Source organism: Nelumbo nucifera, chromosome 6, assembly GCF_055504915.1.
Source record: "Nelumbo nucifera cultivar China Antique chromosome 6, China Antique-T2T, whole genome shotgun sequence".
Taxonomy (NCBI): Eukaryota; Viridiplantae; Streptophyta; class Magnoliopsida; order Proteales; family Nelumbonaceae; genus Nelumbo; species Nelumbo nucifera.
In genome coordinates, this window is record NC_142654.1 from 23,153,221 (window position 1) to 23,179,070 (window position 25,850).

Here is a 25,850-nt window from a genome sequence, read left to right on the forward strand (position 1 = left end):
TGACATCAACATTTTCTCCTATCATTTTGTAGATGCCACTAATACAGTATGTAGCGGAGTTGACTGCTATTAGCAAAGTTTAAGGTATTTCAACAACTGTCATATAAACTTTAAGGGAGGTTTCAGCAATATACCCTTACATGAATAATACAATCAATGCTCACATATCATGGTGAACCATCAACGAACAGCCTTTTGCATTGTAGGGTTAAAAAAAAATGTCAATTTTATTGTGATGGCAGCTATATGGTGTTTCTCACACACCAATATGGCTCCAACCATAATGTCTCAATTTGATAATGACTGTATGATGAAAAGTAAATAGTGAAAGTATGCACAAAAATCATGGTTCAGAGCAAAACCTCTTTTGCATTGTATGGTTAAAAAATGTCAAAGAGAGATTGATATGGTTCTGGAACCATATAAGAACCACGAATCAAACACCACCTAAGATTACATGCATTCAAATTCAAATTAAAAAATAAATCCAGTCGTTCTGATTCCACCAAAACAAGCCCTAATAAAAGGAAGGAAGAGAAAAGAAAAAAAAGGAACACACACATAGAAGAATTCTTTTTTTTTTTTTTTGGGAAAATGTTTATATTAGAACGAGAAAGAGATGTACATGAGGGGATATACGCATACATGAAAGAGTTTTTGATATACACATACATGCAACGGATAGATGAGGAGAATCCCTTCTTGCCTTATGATATTGGGGAAGGTGAGTTGCACTACTGTCAATATCTTCTGCCATAGCTGCATTAGCCTGTCAACTTTTGGCCTTGTAGGCCAGGCCAATTCGATCTGTTATCAGATCCCTCCTTTGCTCTTCCTTGGATCTTGTTTATAATTTAAGCAAGAAGAAGAAAAGTAACCTAAATTTTATTTGTTTGGTGGATTATTCAATCCACTCATCTCAGAACTTAGAGGAAAAACTCCACATCTTACCTAAGTTGTCGTTCCTTGGCTAGAAGTGTGCAGAAAAGAAAAAAAAATGAAACAAAAGAATATAACTTGCATTAAATTTCCTTATGCAGGACTTTTAAATATAATCACCATGAAGAAGGAGCTGTGGGAGACTGCAACAGTATCTGGGATTACATAGTAACTACTGTATCGCTTTTGCACTGAAAATAATCGACTGCAACAGGAAATGTTTCCTACTATTATTCCATTTTCAGATGGTCAATGGTCCAGTCCTAAGCCCCTGGATAGAAAACCAACAAAGAAGATTCTTGGCTTGAAAACAAGATGACCAGAACAATTTAAGATTGATGCTCCAATATCATATTTTGTGAGACCCACCTTAGTTCTTATGTCAACATGAAAAGTACATGTATCAGGCAAAACAGGGAACATGTTACTTATGAAGGGAAGAAAATTCTTTGTACCAACAGATGAGAGAGAACTTGAAATCTCTCATTTGGATTCAATTACACTGACAAATTTGTCAAAATCCCTCAATTAACGTCTTGAGAAACCATGTGCTAGATGTTTTGGACCATGTACACAACAAGACACAGTTCAGGTTAAAGTACCAATTAGACAGAGATTGTATAAAGGGCAGAAGATTGAATGGACATAAATCAAAAACCGAAAATAGACCAAAGTGAAATGACATTGCATAGAACGTACCAGAAACAGATATATAAGGTTGAAAAACGTCTAACTGATGATGTTGATATATAAGAAAAGCCACTAGAACAATTTGTTAAGCACATTTTCTAGTTCAGCTGGCTAGCTTAAAAGCATCTATGAACAGGCCATAAGTGAAACCCATTTTAAAATTGTTTAGGAGTGCAAGGGGGAAGGTTACCTTGGGCCTGCTGTAATAGAACCTAGTTACATACTCTGTGAGAAGAACACAAAGCACAGATGCAATTACATCATTCACACCAAGGGCCCCAAATGAGAGAGAGATAGTCTGTGCTACATAAAACCCACTCAGTAAGGATATGCCACCAAATAATGCCCTTCGAGAAGGGCTTCTAAAGTAGTTCCTAGAGAGCTCTGGCACAAACCGGATGATGTCAACAAGCCTCCGAGGCCCCTCATTTTCTTGTACAGCTTGGATACTAGGATACATAAATGAAGATTTTGAAGTGAATACTCTGCATCTCCGAGGTGAGACCTTTGTTCCATAGGCTACGCAATTAATGATGCTTGGAGAGGTTAAAGTGGTGATGCATGCCATCAAGGATTCTTAGCTGGTGGGAGATCTTGTCTGGCAACAAAACATGGACGACGTAATGTAACCCTCCTAATGTATCCAGATAAATGCACAGATACACAAACACACAACAAAGAGAAAGACAACTAAAACAAAATATATTTTTAGCCAATGGCAGGAACCAGGAATGATACAAGATATTGATTCCACAGCTATTAGGAATTATTAATTAAGCTGTCTGTAAAAATTAACAGTTGGACTACAAACAGGTCGGAATTACTACTTGGAAGTGCATAGCTGGAGTAAAAATAAATTCAGAATTTTTATTTGTTTTCTGTTTTTCCTGGTGCTTCCTAAAAGTTTCCACATGACATCTCTTGCCCCTAAGAAGAAAATGAAAATTTGATAGGGTGGGGGGGGGGGGGAGCAGAATCAAGATCACAACTCAAGAACAAAGAGATGTTGGTAAAGAATTACTAGTAATCCAATTAATGAGCATTGTATCTAACATTCTTAATTATTAGGGAATTATGCAGAGAATCCAAATAATTAGATCTCTAAAATTGGATTTGAGAAATATCCAATCAACTGTCTGTGCCAAATTTTTGTAGGCCAGCACTAGTCATTCAAGGATTGACAAGCTGTTTGACAAGAAAATAATTAGGTGGAATAACTGAGGATTTTGAACCTCCAAATCATATACCCATCATATATGCTTAAGTGTTATTGTAGCTCTTTACCCTTAAAGTGCAGAAAACAATTCAATAGGACAAAAAAACATTATATAAATAGATTGCCTAAATCACGTGTCCTTGCAAAGAAGGCTAAACTTTCACTTTTCACCATAGGAAAGAGCGTCTAGCCTTGCATGTATAAGTAAACAATGTTCGGAGGGTCAAGGGTGTCAGAAAAATCAACTTTGAACAAACTACAATGACCCCAATTTATTCTTCTGAGCACTTATCAAAAAAAAAAAAAAAACTTCTGAGCCAACATTAGTAGACTTCTCAGCTATTTTGATTTTTGACACAACAGCATGTTCAAAATGAAATGAAATCTTTCCATTCTAGTTTGACATAATGGCAAGATAAGCATATAAACAACATAGGAAAGAGTTATAAAGTGACTTTGGGAGCTTAATTCCTGTTTTTCTTTTATGTTTAGGCTGTTTTTGGATTGGGGTACAAACAGAGACGGGTGGATGGAAAATGATTATATGATTCATGAACACTTTTTCTTAGTTTAGATTCATTTAGGCTATGTTTGGTTTGAAGGAAAAGGTAGGGAAAGGAAGGTAAAGACAGGAAAACCAATACAAGGTTTGTATAGGTTTCCCTACCTTTCCCTACATTTTCCTTCAAACCAAACATAGCCTTAGAAAAGGATGGAAGAGGAAATTTGTGTTTCTGTTCCAATTTTTAAGCGAGGAAGCCTGAAGAAAACATGAAAGACCTGAACAAAGAAGCTCTCTCCCTCTTTATCTCTACCCCCCCCCCCCCCCCCCCCCATGGCAGGAACATCTCTAGTTTATCTGTCCATGAGAATGGAAATGACGCAGTCATCTACAAGTCCAGGGAAACAGAGAAATGAGAACATCTGTGAGTCTGCCTCCTCTAACATTCGTGAGATTCTCTAGGCTTTTCATTTTAGATTTCTTTTCATAAAATTTACCAAAGCCCTTTCTACATAGATGCTCTTTTCTTAAAGGATTGAAGAAATCTTTTTCTCTGTAGTTTTACAAGTGAATGGCATATTTTGAGTTTGGAATTCTAGAGAAATTTTGATTGTTGAACATTACCATGGTCCATGGCTGACTGGTTTTTGACACAAAATGTATTTGAAACTTACAATTTCTTTAATGACACTGGCTATTTAGTCTCTACATAATGTAACAAGCAATGCCAAAATGGGACTATCGCCAGCACATATCAATTGAAGAAGCATTCAAGCAGAGGGTTTTTAGGCACTTTAGCTCTTTACGAGAACTGATCAGGAGTTTATCCCACATTTATGTTCATCCATGCATCTATATTTCTGTATCCTTTTGCTCAAAAATGGAGCTTAATTTATGCAAAAAACTTGAATTCCGATAACCGGTACTTCATCATATAACCTTTGATTCCTGATAATTTAACTTTTTCGGTTACGCTAGAGAAAATGCATAGCGAAAAAGAGAGGTTCATTATTGATAAAAAAAAAGAGAGGTTCAGTCTTACCTTCAGTTTAGAAACTAGATTGCATCTTCAAGAGAGGAAAATATCAATCTTAGTAGCAGAACACAAAGCATAAGAACTAAATCACGTTTAGAATAAGCGGCTCCACCATGAAATCATCAAAATCTTAGCTCATAAAACCTCACCGAGCATCAGCTCAACAGGAAGACATTTTTAAATCAACTGAGACACCAATTAGCATTCCGCCCAACCATTTCTTGACGATCAAAAAATGCAGATAGAACTCAACTCTGGACTCCTGATAGGATGCGATCGATTGCTAAACGGGCAAATCTATCTATCTACGGTTTCACGCAATCACGCTCTCCTCGATCAAATTTTTTGTTTCCAATAATTACCCAATTACCCCTGTCAATTCATTAATACCTTACGCTGCGTTTGGTTGCAATGCAAATAAAGTTGCACTGATGCAAAACCATGACAGTGCAAATGATTTGAGTGTAAATTCTGACTTATTTTTGTTTCAAATTTTAATTTATTTTGTTTGATTGCAGTACAAATGAAGTAAATTAAGACATGAAATGAGGATAAAGTAAAATCTAAAACAAAATTAAACAAGAATTTGCATTTTTTACATTTGTACTTCCATGCATTTGTACCAGTGCAAATAAATTTGCACTATAACCAAACACAGCCTTATTTGCAAAATTTTGAATAGGGGGGCAAGCCGTGCAATCGAGTCGACTTGGTTCGACTAAAATTGGTTTACGAGAATAGGGGTCTTGAATCGGAATTGGAATGCGATTCCAACTGTTTGGTTAAGTGGAATCAGAATCTTATTCCCGTTCCTACTGGAATGGCATTCCCCCATTTGAGGGAATGGCTATTCCCCACCCCTCCCTTGGGAACGAATCTCATTCCTGCTGATTCTAATTTCTATTCTTATTCCTATTTGAACCAAGCAGACCATGGGAATAGATCATTCTGATTCCAACTCTGGCTATGAACCAAATGGACCCTTAATGAATTTAGTTCCATTTCAAATTATATATATATATATATGTATGTATGTATGTATGTATGTATGTATGTATGTATGTATGTTAATCGGGCTTAGCTCACAATCTTTTGAATCAAACTTGTTACTGATCAAGCTCAAATTTGAATAATTAATTGAACTTGCCTTGAGATTTGAATTCAATTCGAACTCGAGTTTTAACTATTCGATTATAGCACGATTCTATTGCAACGCTATTTGAAAGTGTGGTGCTCCTATGTTTTTCCCACTTCCTTTCCTTCATTCCCATATGCTGTGCTCTTCACTCAAACCCTTAATCGGGAGATGTTCCCAATGTGTGGTTGCAATGTGCTACATAATTGGTTTGGGGAGAACACTATAGGGAATAGATCCAGACTCTCACTCTATGAGCACTATTACACATGGATTATTTGCATCCACACATCATAGAGTCCGGATTGGCTCTCCACAGAAGCATCCCTAGCACATCCCATAGAATGCATCTCGTATGTGCCCCCACAACATGTGCCCTATACCTACAACATTCTTTGTAAGCAAAAACTTTGTACACACTATGAAAATATGAGAATCCTACCATACATTGGGAACAACTCCCCATGAATTAAACATAAATGTACAAAGATATTCTCAATGAGCCTAGATCTTTAGTAAACAAAACTCTGTGGACCTATCATCCAACTGCACATTGTGCACCTATACTTGTAGAATGTGTTCCCAATGTTTGGCATGATGAGATTTTGCTTGCAAAGAATCCCATTGTGTCTCCAAATTAGTTGAGGCTTGTAAAACCCTATCACTTTGGAACCAATGTTTTAAAAATAAACCTTGAATCGAAACCGTTTTGGCCATCGATTTTTGGGCCAATACTTTGATCATTCAATCCAAATAAATGATCCATTGCAATTTAAAAAATAAATAAAAAATAGCCAAAAACCATTATTCAAGTCAATAATTCAACTAATGATTTTTTACAAAGGAATGGTTCAGGAGTGAAATAACCAGCTGGATAGCCTCTGAGCCGAATAGTCCAACGGTCCAATTTACATTTGAAAACAATGTCTAGAATTGTAAACGAATTGAGAATATTCCATATACAGGGATTCACCGGTCTATTGGTTTAAATCCAACAAAAACCCACATCGATTCTTCACAAATAACCATACTCATTTGTGAATCACCATAAAAAATATAAAAATAAATATTAATTAATGGGGGCTGATACATTTATTAGGCATGCGAATACAAGTTTGTTCCGAAAACTAGTGGGCTTGGCAGCTTCAAACGAGGCCGGGTCTTGATGGCAATTTTCAGTTTAAACTAAGAGCTATTTGAGGCTTCAAATGGATGACAATTTACCCTACTCTGGGTATCCACCCTATCCAACCCGATAGGGCAGTTTTTTTTTTTTTTCGCTTAAAGGACAGGTTTTAGGGTGGGGATGAATTTTGGGATTCTACAATCCGTACAAGTATGATCCTTCTTGACCGGGTTGACCCACATATTGTTAGACAACATATAAACTTTATTATTATGTGTTGAATTTAATAATCTTTTGATTTTTATGTGAAGAATAATTGATAGTATATGCTTTTTATATGTCTTAATCAAATAATTTAAAATTTTGTTATTTGTGTTATTTTACTTATTTGTTGCTTATATATAGCAGAAAACAATACAGAATTAGATGCCAGTTCTAAACCCAACCCACCCCTATCTTTGAATGCGGGGATGATAGGGTCAGGGAGCATTTTCATGTCCAGGGAGGGTTTGGATTTTCAAAATCTAACCCACTACAGGTTTTGGGACGGGTATGAGTTGAGACATTCAAGAGGTGGATAGGGTTTAGAATTTACAAAACCCTCCCTGAACCCGCCCGTTATCATCCCTATTCAAACAAGGCCAGAACATATAACCCCTCCAAAAGACCTAGATAAAGAGAACTTGTAATGGCCTTTTTGATTGATAACTACCAATGGAATCAATCTTTACAATATAATGCCGATACTTGCCTATTATAGCATCTTTCTCTACAATCTACATCAAGGTTTTAAATTGGGTTTCTAGCATATAAGGGTAACTTTTGGGGTTTAATATCAATAAAAGTAATATATTTAAAAAAATTTCAAAAATAGGTTAACTTTTTAAAAATAATATCAATAAAGGGCAAAAACACTGTTCATTTTCTTCTTCCCATTTGTTCACCAGAGCCTCCGCCCACCTCCGCCTCTACCTTCAGCAACGTTGCCGGAGATGGGCGGAGGCAGAGGTGGCGGTGGCAATGGGCAAAGGAATGACCACCAATGCCGCCACCGCCACCTCTGCCTCCGGCCACCTTTGGCAACGTTGCCGAAGGCAGAGGCGGAGGTGGGCGGAGACGGCAACGGGCGGTAGCGGATGGCGGCTCTAGTGAACAAATGGGAAGAAGAAGAAGATGAACAGTGTTTTTGCCCTTTATTGATATTATTTTTAAAAAGTTAACCTATTTTTGAAATTTTTTTAAATATATTATTTTTATTGATATTAAACCCCAAAAGTTGCCCTTATATGCTATTACCCCTTTTAAATTTCATAACGTATCGTTTCGGAAGAGTTCTGATACACAAAACATGTATAATTACATGGTTCCGTATCCAATACGAATCCATATCGGCCTTGTATCAGACCGTTTTGGGTGTGTATCGACCGATACAACCCGAAACGCGTTTACATACCCAAAACGGGCCGATACACATCACTAAATGCTAATATAATTTAATTAAATGTTTATTTAAGTTACCTTTGATTAGAGCATTTAATATGTCATTAAATGTTATTTAAGTGAAATAATTTGTTAAAAATCACAAACCAAAGGTAACAAGTTTAGAACCCAAGTCACTTGCTTATAACAATAATTAATTAACCACTATGCCAACCTTAATTACTTATTAGAATGACGTGTTTTTTATACTTAAAGTAATCTTTCTTGCCTTCGCGGATGTTTCCCAACAAATGCTATAAATTTGATTATTAATATTTATATAATAATAAGATGAATACAAGTTATATTTATTTATTAAAAATTAAGATATATATTAATGTGTATACATAATAAATATTATCTAAATCTATATATAATAAATATTAACTAATAAATGATTTCAAATAAATATTAGTATATATACACACATTTTAGTTCTTCTATTATTTTTCAATGGTTACTAATTATATACCAATACTTTATATAAATCATTAAAGGATGGTTTTTATGTTTAAATAAATTAGTTATACACATAAAACTCATTTTTGTTATTGTTCATATTTTTAAGATTTTTTTTTTTGGATTTTCTAATGTATCCATGCGTATCTTGATTTTTCGTCCCTATCTATACATTTCCAAAGCATATCTTGATAATATCTCTTAAAATTACCTTTTTGATACATCTTACGTTTCTAAGAAACACTTTGAACCTTGATCTACATCTCTCTCACCCTGTTCCTATACAAAGAAAGTTTCTGATGGACAGCCAAAATCAAGGGTGAATAAGTGATATACTTTCAAGGCTAAATCACGGAAAGCAAATTGAAAACACGAAGCAGAACAAGAAAAAAAAAATTGAAATTTATACACAACGAACCCTGTAGTTTATACATTGTGGTTCGTGGAACCTAGTAATTTATCTTCCTGCCTTGGTGTGCCACTCATGGAGAACTACATGCCCAACTTCATCTTATTCCACTCATTCTCTACACGGAAAAAAACCCACTGAAAGCGTCGAAGAATCTCCAAGGCCGTGATTGTGAAAACTGTCAGATAATTGTGGCGAAGATGGGAAGATAGTTTATACGTCCAAGTACAACGAAGGATAAGGTTGCTTCCAATTGCCCAAAAATAAACCTGCCATTATATAATTTTGTTCATAGATATAATTTTGCTCCTGCAGAAACATGACAATGACATAGATAGAAGTCTAGAACCTTACCCACTTCCGTCCATATAGCATGTTTGAGCATATGCGTGGCCTGTTGAACCTGAAAATCGGAGAGAAGATACTGCCCCCACCCCCCCAAACAGAAAAAAAGTTAGTTTGCAGACCATGGAAAAATTGTATCATATTAATCTGTAGTTACTTTACACTAATTTATGACTTGGACATTAATACATGCAAACGGCGTCTATCATTTGTCCAACACATAATATCTTTGGAACCAGCGACAAGCAATGCTGCCTTGATACATAGCATGGCTACTATGTATCCAGGTGCTTATGAGTGTTGGGCCCGTCAACCTAAGAAATTATTACAAGTAGATAAAAATTTTAAGAAACTTTAAAAATAAATTAAAGAAAAAATTGGAAACTTTTCTTTTCTGGATGTCTCCTTTCTACCATGTCCAAGAATATTGAGATTCTACCTTCTAACTTTAGCTTGGATCATCATCAATCTGTGATATTAAATATTTATATACCAAACCAAGTGTCAAGTGTTGGGTCTGGTTTTAAGCTGGCTGGGTAACAATCTAACATTTTCCATATGCTAACACGTAAGAAAGATTGCATACCTTAAGTCCCAGTCTTGGATCACATCCCAGTAAAATGAATAAAGTGAGTTTATAACACTTGAGAGAAGCCAAAGGGGGCGATAAATTTTTGTCCACCTATCAGGGAAGACATGATACTTCAGGGCTGACAGAAAAATCACTGGGACTGCCGTAAAATATTTTAAAGCTGAAAACCACATGCAAATAATGTCAAAACAGAAACATTGAGATGGAAAATCTATGTAATACAATTATAGGAAACACCAAGAGCTATCACAACACAACCAATTAACAAATAGTTGGGAATGTATGAGCAAATTCTACCTATTATGCAAAAGGAATTAATAATCTCCAAGTGTTGAAAAGAAAAATATTCCCTTATTAAAAATAAATTTTGAATTTAAATTTCCTAAATGAAAGGTGGTATATTTACCCTTTTTTTTCTGTTAGGAAGTGGGAATGGGGGATAATTATAAATAAAGCGGAATAAGAAAAAAGTCCACAAATGTTCTTACCATTCAATAGGGTGGTCTCTTCTTTAGTATCTTTGTATTGTCGTAGACATTGGAATAAACGACATATATATGGCAAAACTAGCACCAAGGGGATGGCAATTGAGTGACTACCACATACAGAATCAGCTTCAAACCACGCAATTGTAGCAACCTGCATATAAAATGGCTGTCTTAGCGGAAAATAAATTATAAATCATTACAAACAAGAAATCACCCATATAGAGGTCAAACAGAAGTGAATTGGAGGATCCACTTGTAAGGAGCATATAAATTAATCAAAGCTTCAAAGAGAAAAAGTTATGACAAATTAAAGGGGAAAAGGGTGGGCTAGGCCATACAACATAGGAATAAACAGAGGATCACAAAAAACTTTATTTTATTTAGATTTATCTTTAAGCATACAGACAGACTTGATAAAAATGCTAACCTGTTGATGTACCATGTGGCAAACAGAACGCTCCAAATCCGAAAGAACCTGCATACGATTAACAATTGCATGATCCCCCTAAAAAAGAATAGAAACCACTAATAATTTGGAACCAGAATTTTAGTGCCACAACTAATTCTTTACAACGTTCTGATTGACAACTAGGACAAATCCCAGCAAGCAAACATTTAACAAGGGAGTGATATTAGCAATCTTTGTGCCAAAAGAGCTAAGATCTATATCAGAGTTTGAGAATATATAAAAGTAATTAAGCTATGTACTATAATACAAGATATGGTGCAAGATGTATACCTTTGCCATGGAAGTCAGGATATCCGCCACAAAAAAGTCAGAAAATGTTATTGCCTGTGTTCACCAGACATCCATTAAATTAAGTTATAAACACATGGCCCAAATAATCCTGAAGAGTTTCCTTTTCTTCCCCTTAGTTCTTATGGTACAAAAGTACTGTATTATGCCGGATTTACTTCTCAGAAAGGGTGATTCGACAGATCATATCTATCTATCTATCTATCTATCAAGAGAATTTATTAAAATCAGAAATAAACAAAGTATAAATACAGATTATTTGCATATTCACAGGAGTTTAGGACTTTTTAAAATTCCCTACATGTTTCCAACACAAGGTTTTAAAAGGCTAAAGGTGGAGGCGAGGCAGTTGGGTGCTAAAGAGGCGAGGCGTAAGCCTCGAGGCGGTTTGAGGTGTAAGCCTCAAACCAAAAACTTAAAAATTATAGAAACATAGAAAGAAATAAATAAGTAAAGCTTTATATAATTATTTGTGATTTATTTAATGTATCAATGGTCCAATAATCATTGATTGTGTGTTCAAATCTTTTCAAGATTACGTTAAGTCTAAAAAACACTAAAAATTCAGTTGTGATACAAGAGTCTATAATTAATTAATCATTAATCAAAATATAATTTGATTAGAAGTCTCAGGCTGGCCATTGAATTATCTAGGGTTGCCATTAGGAGATAACCCCAAGAGAGAGAGTTTCTGGAACCCAATGGTGGAAAGATTTGAAAAGAGACTTGTCTCTTGGAAAAAGAATTACCTTTCTCTTGGTGGAAGGACTACACTGATTAAGGCCACTCTAGCAAACTTACCCATTTATTTCCTGTCAGTGTTCAAAATCCCAGTAAAGGTTTCTAATAGATAGGAGAAGATGATGAGAGATTTCCTTTGGGAGCCGGGAGAGGAGAAGAGGGATCATAGAGTAAGCTGGGAGGTGGTGACCAGGAGTAAAAACTGTGGTGGTTTGGGCCTTGGGAACATTAGAAAAAGGAATATAGCCCTTCTGGGGAAGTGGTTGTGGAGGTTCCCACTGGAGTAGGAGAAACTATGGGCTAAAATAGTGGCAAGCATACATGGGCTGGAGCAAACTGGATGGGATGTTGAAATTCGAGCTAGGACTACAAGCGCTTCACCTTGGAAAGCCATTCATGATTTGTTGCCAGTCTTCTCCCCTCTTATCAGGTACAATTTGAATCCAGGTAACTCCATAAAATTTTATGCCCCCCTAAATGACCAGTTTCCTTCTTTGTATGCCCTATCTAATTTTAAAAATGAGCCAGTTTCTTCTTTCATTACCCCTTCCTCTTCCATTTCTGGGTTTGAGTGCAACTTGGGTTTAAGAAGGGCTATGAAAGACTCAGACCTTGACAGTATTTCGAGTCTCCTTGAACTTCTTGATAATATTTTCTTAGACCCTACTAAGGTGGACTCTAGAATCTGGATCCCCACCCCCACTAGCTCATTCTCCTATGCCTCTTTCTTCAGAGTTTTAAGCCAGTCCACCAGTCCTGTAGCCCTCCCTTTCCCTGTTAATGAGGTTTGGTGCAGAACAATTCCTCCTAGGGTTGGTAGTTTTTGCTAGGAAGCCTATTTGGAAAGATTCAACACTAGTGATCTGCTCCAAAAGAAGAGACCCAATACTTGTTTGTCACCTCACTGGTGTGTTCTCTGCAAAGCTGATGGGGAGACTGGTTTTCATCTACTAGTGTCTTGCCAATTTGCAAAGTCAATTTGGGAGTGGGCTTTCTCCCTCTTTGAGTGTAGTTGGAACCCTCCATCAAACGTGCAAAGTCTCTTCTCCCCTTCTTTTTTCAGGTGGCGTATGAAAAGGGGAAGGACTATGTGGAGAGGACCGAGGGCTGTGATATGCTGGTCTTTATAGGAAGAAAGAAACTCTAGGATTTTCTCAGAAGTAGAGAGAGGTGCTGAAGAACTAAGGGCTCTAATCCCTAGAGCTATTCACAAATTACACTGTGGATGACATGTCGAGGAAGTGGGGTGAGATTGCTAACTGTACCCAGACCAAAACAGTAATGAGTGTGTCTTGGACCCCCCCCCCCCACCTGCTGGATTCCTAAAACTAAACTTTGATGGGAGTAGTAGAGGGAATTCCGGACACTCAGGGATTGGTGGTGTTTTTAGGGATGAGAATGGGGTTGTTTCTACCTTGTTATCAGGCCCAATTGGAGTGAGTGACCACCTCAGAGCTGAGATCTATGCAGTTATGGAAGGAGTCCAGAAAGCTAGGGAGATGAATATCAGAAAACTCATAATTGAAGGGGACTCGGAGGTGGTGGTAAGGTGGTTGAATAAAGACAACAGTGGCTTATGGAATTACAACAATGTGAGGAGGAAATTCAAGTGGCTGGTTCGAGAGATGGAAGTTAAGATTAGTTGGATTAAAAGATCAGCTAATTCTTTTGCTGATGGGTTAGCTAAACAAGGGGTGGAGAGGGAATCAATGTTTTGGGCTCAGATGTAATTTATTTTTTCTCTTTTTTTCTTTTCTTTTCTTGGGGGCTCAAGTTGTAATTGGAAGATAAGAAAGTTTGTCTTCCTCTTTGTAATTATTCTTATGATTAATTAATGAATTTGTTATTGATCAAAAAAATTAATCAAAATATAATTTTCCTAAGGAAGATCACAATAAAAATTGCATCAAGCTGACATTGAGCCACTAACATGGAGGCAATTATGTGGATTTCATAGCCAAGCACCCAAGAGCTCAGGTGATGACTCAAGCTTGCTCAATAAACAGAAAATAACATTACAAATTCTTGCTTTTTATTTGCTTTCTAATCTAGTAAGTAATAACTAAGTTTCAGTCTAGTGTAACTCATAAGCACACAAAAATTTAATGACATTCTAATTTAACCAACTGGGATAGTTGGTGTCAAATGTCAACAAACTGGAGATTGGATAATGGCCATAATATCTAAAGCACAATTTGGAATCCTTTTCCTTGGTATGAGGTTAGGGAACCAAGTATACTATGCATCAGAAATTGGCATCTAACAAAATGCCATGTGTCCCATCTCCAGTCTCCAGCTTATAAACCAGCTCAATGATTGAAGGGGGAAGGACGACTGACCTGTACGGATCTGATTTTGTTCCTTCCTCTTGATTCTTGAATCTTCAATGTTTTGCTCGAAGAAGCTAAACCACCACAGTGTTGAGAACTGAGAACACCCCTGAGTTCGGTCTTTCGATAATGGAGATTTGAGTTCGAAGAAGCCCTAAACTTTGGGACTTTTTGTGTTTTTTCACTTTTCTTTAATCGTTTTCCAATTTTACCCTCTATCAACTAAATTTTTCCCCACCCAAAAGTTTGTCAACTTGTGGCCCCCGCCTCACAAAAAATGAGGCGAAAGGATAAAGGCGTATGCCTCAGTCAAATTGAGGCCTACACCCTCTGTTTTGCAACAAAGGCTACTGTGGCCAGGCAAAATCTATTTGCCATGCCTTGAGGCATACACCTCTCACCTCGCCTTTTAAAACCATGTTCCAGAAGATGCCTTATGACAAAAGTAAACAATGCCAAATAAGGAATCATAGTATCTGTAACACTAGAACAGAAAAAAATAGAACCAAAATCATGGCAGGAAAAAATGAATATTTCCCAATCAATCTTTAAGTAAAGATTCAAAAAGAACCTAGCACAACTTGGCTATCTGGTAATACTCACATAAAGCAACCAGCGTATATATTTGTCTCTTATTTTTTGTTTTTTTGTCAAACATTGAAAACCAATGTCTATAAGGTAATTGAAGGTAACAAGGAAAATTTAACAAATCTCTACCAAAGTATGACTTACCTGTAATGGAAGTAGTATCCGACCAAGTGTCCTTAATAAGTAGTAGCGAGATGATAAATAAAATTTATCAAAAGGAAATATAAGAACCATTGTAACAGCAGCATACAAAAGTACCTGAAATAATTAGCATTAAAAGCTTTAATATGATTCATGCAACAAAACCAATGGAAGGACCACAAATTAGAATGCTCATGTAGCTTATTGCACAGTTTCTTAAAGCACAAGAATAAGAGTGGCAAAGTCATGGAAAATCTGGTTGCAGCATATAATGTACCTAAAGATTTTTTTTAGACTTGAGTTAAAATACATATCATGCTAATACATTTATATCGAACTTCTATGCTAAGTACATGGAATGGAGCCATAAGCAATCAAGTGAAATACAATCCACAAAATGATTTGATCTACAGATAGTATCATTGTAGTGAAAGTCATAATGCCGGAGAAACCATTAGCACAGAACCTAGGGGGAGGCCATAAGCATCTATACCGTAACATCAATTTATCAATATCTCTTGTTCAATGCCTTTTAACCACATATTAGCATCTAACATGTATGCTTACAAGAGTACTCAAAAAAAAAGGAAAAAAAATCAAAGAAAAAGTAACGCAGGTTTACCTTTGATAAAGGTTTGTTTGAAATAATGGCCTTTATATGCTTTAGTTCAATGATGTCAGAAATGCGGATGACAAGGAAGGAAAAGAATGGAAAAGTAATGCCAAGTGGCCCACAGGCTTAACTACATATTTCTGCAGAACAAGACCAAGAAGTGTTCAGGTGAAACTTAAGGCCTATTAGCTTAGGCCAATCCAGCTGAAAAATGCTATGGCCTAGCTGTGCAATTCATATGGCCCCCAAATAATATTTTGAAAAGATGTTCCAATGATATCCTTACAAGATACTTGCATAATCAAAATTTGTTTATGCCAGATTTACAGGGTTTGTTGCTTCATAATTTTGAACTTTGTGTTAATTTAGTTTCAAAATTAATTTAGGAATGAAAATATTTGATAGATCCCAAAAGATAATGTATCTTCAATCAAACCTTCACATAATATTCTTTTACTATAAATCGCACTGAACCGAACTGTGAACAGCCCCCACTCTTGGCTAAGAAACCCACCATTTTATTAATACATTCTAATGTACTAAAAAGAAATGTTCCAACCTTCCACAGGTTCCCTAATATGATACTTAGGCATGCCCCAATTGGATCATCTCATACTTCAGCCTGAATAAGTCACTTTCCACCATTAATATCTAACCCAAGGACTAATATTTAAAAAAATAACTTTAACTTTCTTGTAGTCCATGACCAAAAATTTAACTATAACTTTAAGATTGATGCACATGCACCCTTTAAGTAACTTCTAATTGGGATCATCCATAGTTGACAAGGCTTCACCTAGGTGTGTCTCGCCTGAACGCCTTGACTTATAGCAACGAGGCATCTACCTAGGCGATATAGGTTTTGCAATTAAAATTTAAAACATACAAGGGTTTTTGAGAAGAGAAAAGAAAGAGAAGGATAATGACGTTTCTTTTTTTCTAAAACAGCAGTTCCACCCCTGTTCTTTTCCTCTTTTACTCTATCTTAAATTTTTATCATATAAAATTATAGCCTTGTTTAGTTGCTAATTTGATATGAAATTGCTCTATTAAATACATAATATTAGTATTATTTTTGAAAATATTGAAATTAATATATTTAGAATACTATCATTTTTTATATATGATGATTTGCCATATTTTGAAAGGACACATAGCCCCTTTTTGGGAGCACTTATTTTAAGTGTTAGGATAACACAAAAAGCCCAAAATAAGCACTTATTTGAGAAATAAATGCTTAAAAAATAAGCCCAAATTTCAAGTTTTTTTACCTTAACTTAGGCCCCTTTGGGCCCACATCTTAACCCAATTTCAAGCATCGATTCTTTTTTACTGTCCCCTTCTACCCCTTTTAAATGAAACTTCATTTTTAGTTCTTCTGAATTTCACCTGGGCCCACTTGTCCCTTCCTCTCCCGTGACAACAATTACTTCTTTACCCTTTACCTTACACATTGGTTCGATTCCCCATTCTCCCTTGACCCTTCATCTCTCCCACTCCCTCTTACCTGTTACGTCTGTTTGTCTTCTCCGCTTCCCTTTTCCCCTGATTATGGCCTGCAACTCCCATCTCCCTCGTTGATCTGACCCCAAATATTGGGTCTTCTCCCTATGACAATTCTAATCTCAAACACTTCTCTTCCAAATAACAAATCAAAACACAAAGGAACAGACTGAGCATCCTCTGATTCCACCAAAACTTGTGCAAACTACAACTCATCCCATCTTCTATTTCAAAAACTGCATGGCCTTAACTTACCACATGCATCACCTATTGCTCTAAATGTCTGAGTACACTATGCATGAAGAGGAATCCCGAACACATTGATCCAATCATCCAAATGAAGCACTTTCCAGACATGTTCCTCACCTGTCCAACAAATGGAGACCATCTACCTAATCTCAGTTTTGGATAACGAGCTAGCACTTCTGCTTCACTCTTTGAAGCTTCCTTCTTAAACATAAGCAAAAATAATCATGTGCTCGATCTTCTAACTTTCCCAAAACCTTTATATCTCCATATATTCGAGGCTTACTTGTAGACACCACTCACGTCAAAATCTGAATCCAGGAATCTTCCAACTAAACATGATTTTAACGCTCCAATCTCTCTGCTACTTAACCGCAATCCTTCATTACAACATCTGAAAACTTCATATTGAAGAGCTAAACTGATGCACCATTTTCTTTTTTTTTTCCTACTACTCTTCTCTAAGATACAAGTATTACCCTAGAGTGATCAAAACTCTCTAGAGTTACAACCAGCCAACATAAAGAGAAAGAAAGGAGAGAACCATTTACCAGAGACTGTCCTGTTGTAACAATCCTCTTCCAGAGACTGTCTTGTTGTTCATTGAACCTCCAAAACCATTTACCCAGCAATAGCAACATTTACTTCACCTTTCTAATCCCCAAACCTCCATTCCTCTTAGGAACATACACATTCCTCCAATTCACTAGATGAAAATTTCCCTCATCTTTCCACAAACAGCTCTCATTTTCTTTTTAGTTGCATCTGCTTTGTCATTAATGATGGGATGGAGAAGAGAGACAGGAGGTACAGGGGAAAGGAGAAAAGAGCAGCCTTCACCAGTGTTAGTTTGCCTCCTATAATGTGCTTATACATTTTTTTCAGGAAGTAATGTCTTCTATGATCTACTGCAGATCTTATCCAGCATGACTAGCAGAACCAGATGAAGCTAAACTATCAGCATCACAGAAACATTTCCAAGAGTTCAACAGGACCTCATAACTCAGTTTCTGTAGCCTTATGTCTTTCCTTCTGACAGCACAAGTGCTGGACATGGGAGGAGCTTGCATGAAGGAGAACATATATGATATATGACAATCAAGCAGCTGGAATTGGTAATTATGGAGTCAGATTAGCTATTGGACCTTTTCATGTCTCCTAAAAGCTTACCTAACAACCAGCAAAGACATCTTCGGCAGTAGCCAGAGTGTGTATCAAGTTTCAAGTTGACTGCAGCATACTAGAACAAGGACAAATAAATCATGTTGAAACTTTACTATGAATATGATATTAACACTAAGGAGTTAACAGTCTAAGATTAAAAAAATAGTGACAAAAAGGAATTATTGGTAAGAGAGATGGCAGATATTACACTGGTTGTGATGCAGCCAATGACTCTTTTCCATTAGAGTAAAGGCAAAGGTATGCGGTCATGCTAGTCGGGACAATGATCGTCATCCATGTTGCACACTGCAAATATCAAAATGAACCATGGAAGTTAGGTTGATGATATGTTCTGTAAAAGTTGATTAAGTATTAAACTATCGGTATCTACAATAGGTCTGCATATTTACCAAGCAATAAAATGGCTTTTTGTCTTGGGGGTAGGTGGTAAATGTCTTCTGTAAGGTGTTTTACACCCCTTATGGCTTTTCCTTTTTACTGTTATAGGTCATAAGGTAATTTTACGTAGTGAGCACTTCAACAGGAAAAGCAGGCCATAATTTAGTTCCTTGAAACACCTTTTCATACTCAATTTCACACAAAAATATCAGACTGTTACATTTTTCTAAAAAGAGTTGGAAATGTGGTAATAGGAGATTGCTTTGAAAATGTTAATCTACACATCCTGGACGCTAAGGCCAGGACTTTCATCAAGTTACAATCCTTCTGCACCTTCTACAGGACAATATTTGTTTTTTTTGAAGGGCCCCAAAACCAGATTATTTCATCAGAACCAGATTACAGAATACAAGGGGCCCCAAAACCATAAAACCTGGGGCCAAGAAGCCAGAAAAATTACAGATAAAGGCTGCCAGCAATCAGCTGAGCTCCTAAAACCCTTGGATGAACCCCTAAGGCTACAGCATTCCAAGAGATTAGTTTTCCAACAATACAGGGCAACAGTTGATCCACAGTGTTGTGCTTATCCTGGAAAATTATTTTGTTTCTTTCAGCCCAAATGGTGCTAATCACTGCCCCAGGAATTGAGAGCCAGACACTTTTTCCTGACTTAGATAAGCCTCTCTGATCCCAGCACCATAAGAGATCCAGAACAGATGCAGGCATGGCCCAAGATAGCTGCCTAGAGGAGAAGAAGTGGTTCCAGATTTTGCTGGAGATAGGACAATGCAGAAATAGGTGGCTGCTGTCCTCCTCCCCTTGGTTGCATAACACACAAGAATAATCCTGCAACTGCATACCTCTCCTCTGCAGATTCTTCTTGGTAAGGCACTTGTCCAGAGCCACAGCCCAGATCAAAGCATTAAGCTTTGAAGGGACAGTCTGGTTCTGGACTTTATCAGCACCTTGATCAGTTGAAAGGATCCTGGCAAACGAAGAAACAGAAAACAGCCCATCTTTACCCCAAGACCATATCCAAGAATCTTCTTCTGATAAATCCAGAGATTGAGTAGATAACATCTCCAACAGCCCTGAGACTTGATCTAGTTCCCAGTCCTGGAAATTCCTTCTGAATGAGGGGCCCCAAAGACAAGTGTTGTTTCTAATCTCGTAGCAGTCAGCAACCAAGGCTTTTTGGTTTTCTGCCATTTGGAATAGCTGAGGGAACACCTCGGCAAGGGGTCTATTAGAGCACCACATATCCTTCCAGAACCTAATTCTCCAGCCATTCTCTAGCTTCACCAAAAGGCCATTACTCAATAATGGGAAGAATTCCATTACTTTCTTCCAAATCGAGCACCCAAAAGAGATCAAGGAATTGGTAGTAGCCCAGTCCCCGTTGTCTGAATTATACTTGGCTGCAATTAATCTCTTCCACCAGCTTCCTCTTTCTCTACCAAATCTCCAAATCTATTTCCCCAAAAGAGCCTTGTTGAAGACCTTCATTTTTCTGATCCCAAGTCCACCTTTGTCTTTTGGAGTACAAACTTGATCCCAGCTAACTAGGTGAATTTTCTTCTCTTCTTCCCACCCTTTCCATAAAAGGTCTTTCTACGTGCTCGTCTTCAGGTTTTTCGTTTACACAATACCAAATGAGCTTCCCGCAGATTGAAAGACATGCCAAAAAGATGTGCCAAACACCGCCTAAGCAACCAGACTTCCTATCTTTTTTTACAAGTAATGATAAACTTTATTAAATAAGCTAAGGTACCAGGTTTTACAAAGAGACTTCCCAAAAGAGAGGTGCAAGATGCAGCCTTAATTACAACAGTGGATAACAACTGAGCCCAAAAAAGATGATCCCTATGCACCCCTTGCTTAGCTTAGTTTGCTATCCCATTAGCCAATCTCCTTTCCCAAAGAAGTCTTACAGTCATATTTGTGGTGAGCCATTTAAATCTTTTCACCACTTCCCTGTAGGTCCAGATTACAGTGTCCAGATTCTTGGGCCACCCCACTATCAATTTAGAGTCCCCTTCAACTATGAATCTGTTGAAGTTCATCTCTCTAGCAATCTGTTGTTATATGTTTTTTTGGTACATAGAATTATATGGGTTTTTTTTTTAATGGGAAACATATGGTTTATTTTTATTCTAAAAAGTAACTTAGAAAATACTTAATTTAGTTCTAGAATCGATTTACCTCTTAAAAGTCTAACAGAACTTGCAAAGATGCCGAAAGTCCTTAGATTAGGGGAAAGGATCAGGAGGCTAAATCCATGGCAGCCAAAGGGGGCAACTCATTCTATTGGATTAAGAGATTTGCTGATAAGATGGCCAACTCTTTGGTCAGGAACAGAGTAGGTAATGGATGACTTCTATTGGGGTTTGGCCCTTCAAGGTCATATTTCTGAATACTTTGGAGTTGGCAGGGACAGGCCAATGGTGTTGAGTCTTTTAATTCTTTCTTGCTTGATCTAGTGTATCTTCTTTTTTTCTTATCTGTTTGTATTTATCTAATCAACATCCTTGGTCTGGTTATTATAAAAAAAGGTAACTGAGAATTTATTATGAATGTAAAAAAATGAAGGAATCCTCTTGCCTAAGGACAAAATATACAAAATACAAAGGCCTCACAAAGGGTCAAAAATCATCATATCCAGGAAGAAGGAACCCAAACCATCTGCTATCAAGTTAGCCTTTTTTTTAACCTGTAACTGAGATAACTTACGTTAAACCAAAACAAATTGCATACACCAGGCTTAAGATATACAATATCAAAGCCACTTTAAATGGAACATTTTGAAACCTTATTGTACATGAATTTCTACATAACAAATTAGAAAGTTGCTTTATCTGTTTGTTTGAATGGCAAAGGTGTATCTCTAGGCTATAAACAACACAAGGAAAGTTGGAGATCAAGCTATAATTCTCTACAGCCAGACAATCCAAAGGTTCAAAATTGAAATCTCGGTTAATTCCGATTCTTCAAGATGAACCAAACAGGCAAATGGCATCAATTGGAATCCGATTCCAATTCCTATTTGAACCAAACAGGTGGAGGAATAGGCCATTCCGAATCCGATTCTGACCACAAACGAAACAGACCCTCAGATCCAACCCTTGCATCCAATCATCAACCATCTAAAGCTCAACTATCAGCATAGATGGAACCTCAAAATTCTTCAGAATAACATGAAGCGTCAGCATTTGTTCCACAGAAGCACCAATTTAAATGAATGTGTTGTCTACATATAGAAAAAGGGGAAATGACCATGTCTGCATCTCCAAACTTGAATCCCTAGATTATCAAAGTCAACCTCTCTTTTCAACAAATTACATAGTTTTTTCTTTTATTTTCTTTTGGGATCATTTACCAGACCTAGGTCTGGTAAATGATGAAAATAGTTTTCTATACTATCATTTGTTTTACACTTGCACAAGAATAGAGTATTTTCACTGCATCTAGAAAATGGGAAAGGACAAAAGAAATTTGAAAAACAAAACAAAATGGGCAAAAATAGATCCTAAATTTACCCAATATTGAAAAACAAAAATCTTAAACAATCACAAGCAAGGAAGTTTCAAAGTTTTTTTTTTTATTTATAATTATCAGTAACCATAAGTACCTTAATATCCAAAGTGAGTGTAATAGTTTCAAAGTTTCACAGTCAATACCTTCCATATTTCTTTATGTGTTAGATGATTTTGATCCAAACCAAATATCTTTGTATGATTGACTCCAACCTGAGCAAAAGCCCATAGATTAATCCCCCACAGCCAAACCATCATAGTCTGCCACATTAAAAAGCCATAAGTAAGCTATGCAGTAAAAGACAATGAGAGATAAAGGTGAAAACTGCATATGTCCTTAAACTGTAAGAAGCCCACAGTACTTACCACAAGAAGGAGGGGATTGTAATATAAAAAAGCTTCATATAAGAATAGATGCTGCAAGTCCACACTCATTCTCATGACAGATTTCCAGCCAATCTGCAATTTTAGAAAAATGTACTCAACCAAAACTGCATTCATGATGACCAGTTCAAAGATCCCCCCACCCCAAAAAAAGAACCAGAGTATAAAGACTCTTCAAACATATAGAATCTGTATGATAACAGATGAAGTTGCTGAACTGAATGGCTTATTGATTGATCTTTTGCTGGATACAGTCATATAATGAAATACTTAGGGGTAATAGTAATCACCCCAACATGCCATTCACACATTTAAGGAGCACTAACAAGTAACAACCTACTTGATGACATATTCACTAAAAGACAAAGCAGTAAGTCATTCAGTTCAGTCACTTTAATTGTTGTCAAACAGCTCTAAATGTCAAGAACTGCTTGAATACCAATACCATATTACTTACAGGGAAAAGGAACTATAGCTGACCTTGCAACAAGTGAAACCCCAGATGAGAAATAGTAAAACCTGGAAGTTCAGTCTCAGTTAGGCCCAACAATACATGCATGCCTTTAAACAACTGAATATCCATACAAAATATGATTCACTTATAGATCCGATATGACTCTGCAAGTAAAGCAGATAAACTTAGGAGGCTTTATTGGAAGGATAGGGCAAAACGAGAAAACCACAATTAAAGGGGCAACGACATTAGTTCCTTTACATAAGAAGATAAAGGATTCATTATATATCGAGAGAAGAAAGCTTCTAGTCTTATTAGTTAGGTACTGCATGGTCATGGCAAGTGAAGTAGCACTGAATTATAACAAAACCTCCTAACAAGAGGATGTTTCAGTAAGGTATTTCCATGGAATTTCAAAAATGTAGGTAGAAAATGAATGAAGCATATGAACAGTCAAAAGAGTGAAGATTGCTTAGCTGCTAACATTAATGTTAATGTTAGCCTCTTGAGATAATTAGATCAAAGGAAATCAACTAACAATGTTAATGCCTTCTGCTCAGGTGCATTGTGCCTCACAAAAATACCAGTCGTTTATTGGACCTTAATATATTCAAGTGAACACCTCCTGATAGAAAAATGATAACAAAAAATCCAAACAGAGTTCTCAGCATATACCGTAGGAACTGAGGAACCAAACCTTGAATCTCCATAAAAAAATTGGTGGTGGCATCATTGCATCAGTGTGCATTGAAGAACTTGTATTCTTTTCAGATGATTCTATGGAATTCAAAGAGCCTTCTTCCACGTTATATCCATTGTCACTAGGACCTAAATCAAGCTCCACCACATTAGGGAAGCAAATGAAATGTTCACAAAATGCAATAGAAAGAGATACATCCGTTTGACGTTCATAGATGATAGAACCAAAAGCCTTCATTACCAAGGTCAGAGAAAACCGGACTGCTACCGGAACGTCGTAGAAGAGGACTACTATTAGAAGGGATCGTTATGGGTCTCCCGAACATGGTACTACGTCTCCCTATGAACCATTTACCATTATAACTTGCATGAATGATCTCAAAACCAACGAGAGACGAAAATCCCAGATAACGGGAAAACATAATACAAATCCAAATGAACTTGCAGAAATTATCAAGAGCTTAATTACCGGGTTTGTCAGACAAGCGTCGCATTGTCTGTACTTGGACTTCCCTGGTTGGCCGGCTCCCGTAAGAAGTCGCATGAGTTCGTCGGATATCAGGGGAGCACCAGGGCAGAGTGTGGGAACAGAGAGAGATCAAAAGCATGGTTGGAATGTTGGATCAGTGAATAGGGTTCTTAGAATCCAGGAGTTTACTTAAGTTCAAGCATTCCACACACAACACATGACATTGCCCGCCAAAAAGGCGAAAGCGAGGACCAGTAATGCAACTTGCGAGTCTTCTTCTTACGTCGAGGTCGGGACGACGAGGAAAGGTCGCTTGGTTCAAATCCAATGGCTCTGCTCGGCGGCCGCCAAGGTCACTGACTCACTGGGTAGGAATGGCAACGGGGCGGGGTTTGAAATGCCCCGTCCCCGACTCCGACTCCGAACATTCAAACGTGTAACTGCAGTATTTAAACTTATTAAATTGATATAAAACGTGAAATATCATGTAAAAAATAAATAAAAATATCTTTCACTTATTATCTAATTTTCTTATAATTGATATCCAATCTCTAACCAGTATTTATATTAATACAAAAATGATAAAATAATTTTTTATTGGCAACAATGCTCATTCGCTGAAGATAGAAATATCGGCCAACTAAACAAAGGATTTTTCTAGCTCATTCAAACGAAGAAAAATGTTAGATCTCAATTGCAAAGCTTAATGAGTTTTAATTAAGGGGAGAAATTTTCAATATCATGCAAATCGAATGGAAAAAATAAATATTCCAAGTCATCAGCATTTGCATTTTGACGATCAATTCAGTTAGTTCTCGGAAAAAGAAAATGACTCAAACCCAGTATTTCCTTAATTCTAACCATGATAAAATATTAAAATGTAAAAGATGAGGCATGCTACTGATGAAAATTGCTTTTAATACTAAAAATAAATAGGTACAGAGTTCTTCCTATTATCCCCCAAAAGCAAACAAATAAACATATCACAAACTTATGTTGAATTCATTGAAGAAATACAAAGAATTAAACACAAGGCAGAAGGGAAATGTGATTGTATGAAGAGTACCAATTTGAAGCATCATGTACATAGATCATATTGCAGAACTTCATCTACCTGAAAAGGAGATTATGGCCCTCGTCTCCTCTTGAGCATTGATATTGAATTATACTAGGGTATGGAAGTTCATTCTGCCAAGTCTTCTGTCGTATTTGAAGTAAAGTCAAGACAAATGAAGGGAAGTAGGAAAAGTGGCTGAGTTGATGATGTCCCACTAAACAAAGGAATTTATTTATTTATTCAGTTGATTTTGATTTATTTTTAATTTACAGCTTTAATTGATAGGTTTTTCTTCTTGAATGATCTTGTAATAATTTAGGGCCCATGAAAGAATTGAGAAAGATCCTATCAAAACG

At 36.7% G+C, this 25,850-nt stretch overlaps 2 protein-coding genes across 4 annotated transcripts; both read right to left on the reverse strand.

Annotated features, from left to right (window-relative positions):
* Positions 1 to 1,594: 1,594 nt before the first annotated feature.
* Positions 1,595 to 4,698, reverse strand: NPQ6 (YCF20-like protein (DUF565)). The gene is made up of 2 exons (XM_010280204.3): positions 4,390 to 4,698; positions 1,595 to 2,227 (listed from the first exon to the last, which is right to left on the reverse strand). The coding sequence occupies exon 2, from the start codon at positions 2,195 to 2,197 to the stop codon at positions 1,733 to 1,735; it is 465 nt and encodes a 154-aa protein (XP_010278506.1). The 5' UTR covers positions 2,198 to 2,227; positions 4,390 to 4,698; the 3' UTR covers positions 1,595 to 1,732.
* A 4,070-nt stretch (positions 4,699 to 8,768) lies between these two features.
* Positions 8,769 to 24,874, reverse strand: LOC104612684 (uncharacterized). 3 transcript variants are annotated; one of them, XM_019200325.2, is made up of 14 exons: positions 24,438 to 24,868; positions 24,210 to 24,308; positions 23,967 to 24,097; positions 23,296 to 23,334; positions 22,798 to 22,890; positions 22,576 to 22,692; positions 18,710 to 18,805; positions 14,977 to 15,090; positions 11,156 to 11,209; positions 10,844 to 10,891; positions 10,417 to 10,567; positions 9,923 to 10,088; positions 9,346 to 9,415; positions 8,769 to 9,260 (listed from the first exon to the last, which is right to left on the reverse strand). In XM_019200325.2, the coding sequence occupies exons 1-14, from the start codon at positions 24,574 to 24,576 to the stop codon at positions 9,075 to 9,077; spliced, it is 1,503 nt and encodes a 500-aa protein (XP_019055870.1). In that variant the 5' UTR covers positions 24,577 to 24,868; the 3' UTR covers positions 8,769 to 9,074. The 3 variants fall into 3 exon arrangements, 2 of the variants coding, with proteins under 2 accessions (XP_019055870.1, XP_088745386.1); XR_016077111.1 differs by having other exon boundaries at positions 9,192 to 9,260; positions 9,923 to 10,018; positions 24,438 to 24,874; XM_088889260.1 differs by lacking the exon at positions 23,296 to 23,334.
* Positions 24,875 to 25,850: the final 976 nt, after the last annotated feature.

What these genes read in the sequence shown, in the direction of transcription:
- LOC104612684 (XM_019200325.2), bottom strand. Translation starts at nt 24,576, where the DNA reads ATGCTTTTGATCTCTCTCTGTTCCCACACTCTGCCCTGGTGCTCCCCT. An exon ending in TCCTGACTTCCATGGCAAAG is followed by an intron (nt 10,892 to 11,155) that starts GTATACATCTTG and finishes AATCGTATGCAG; the next exon opens with GTTCTTTCGGATTTGGAGCG. An exon ending in ATCCAAGACTGGGACTTAAG is followed by an intron (nt 9,416 to 9,922) that starts GTATGCAATCTT and finishes GGGTGGGGGCAG; the next exon opens with TATCTTCTCTCCGATTTTCA.
- NPQ6 (XM_010280204.3), bottom strand. Translation starts at nt 2,197, where the DNA reads ATGGCATGCATCACCACTTTAACCTCTCCAAGCATCATTAATTGCGTA.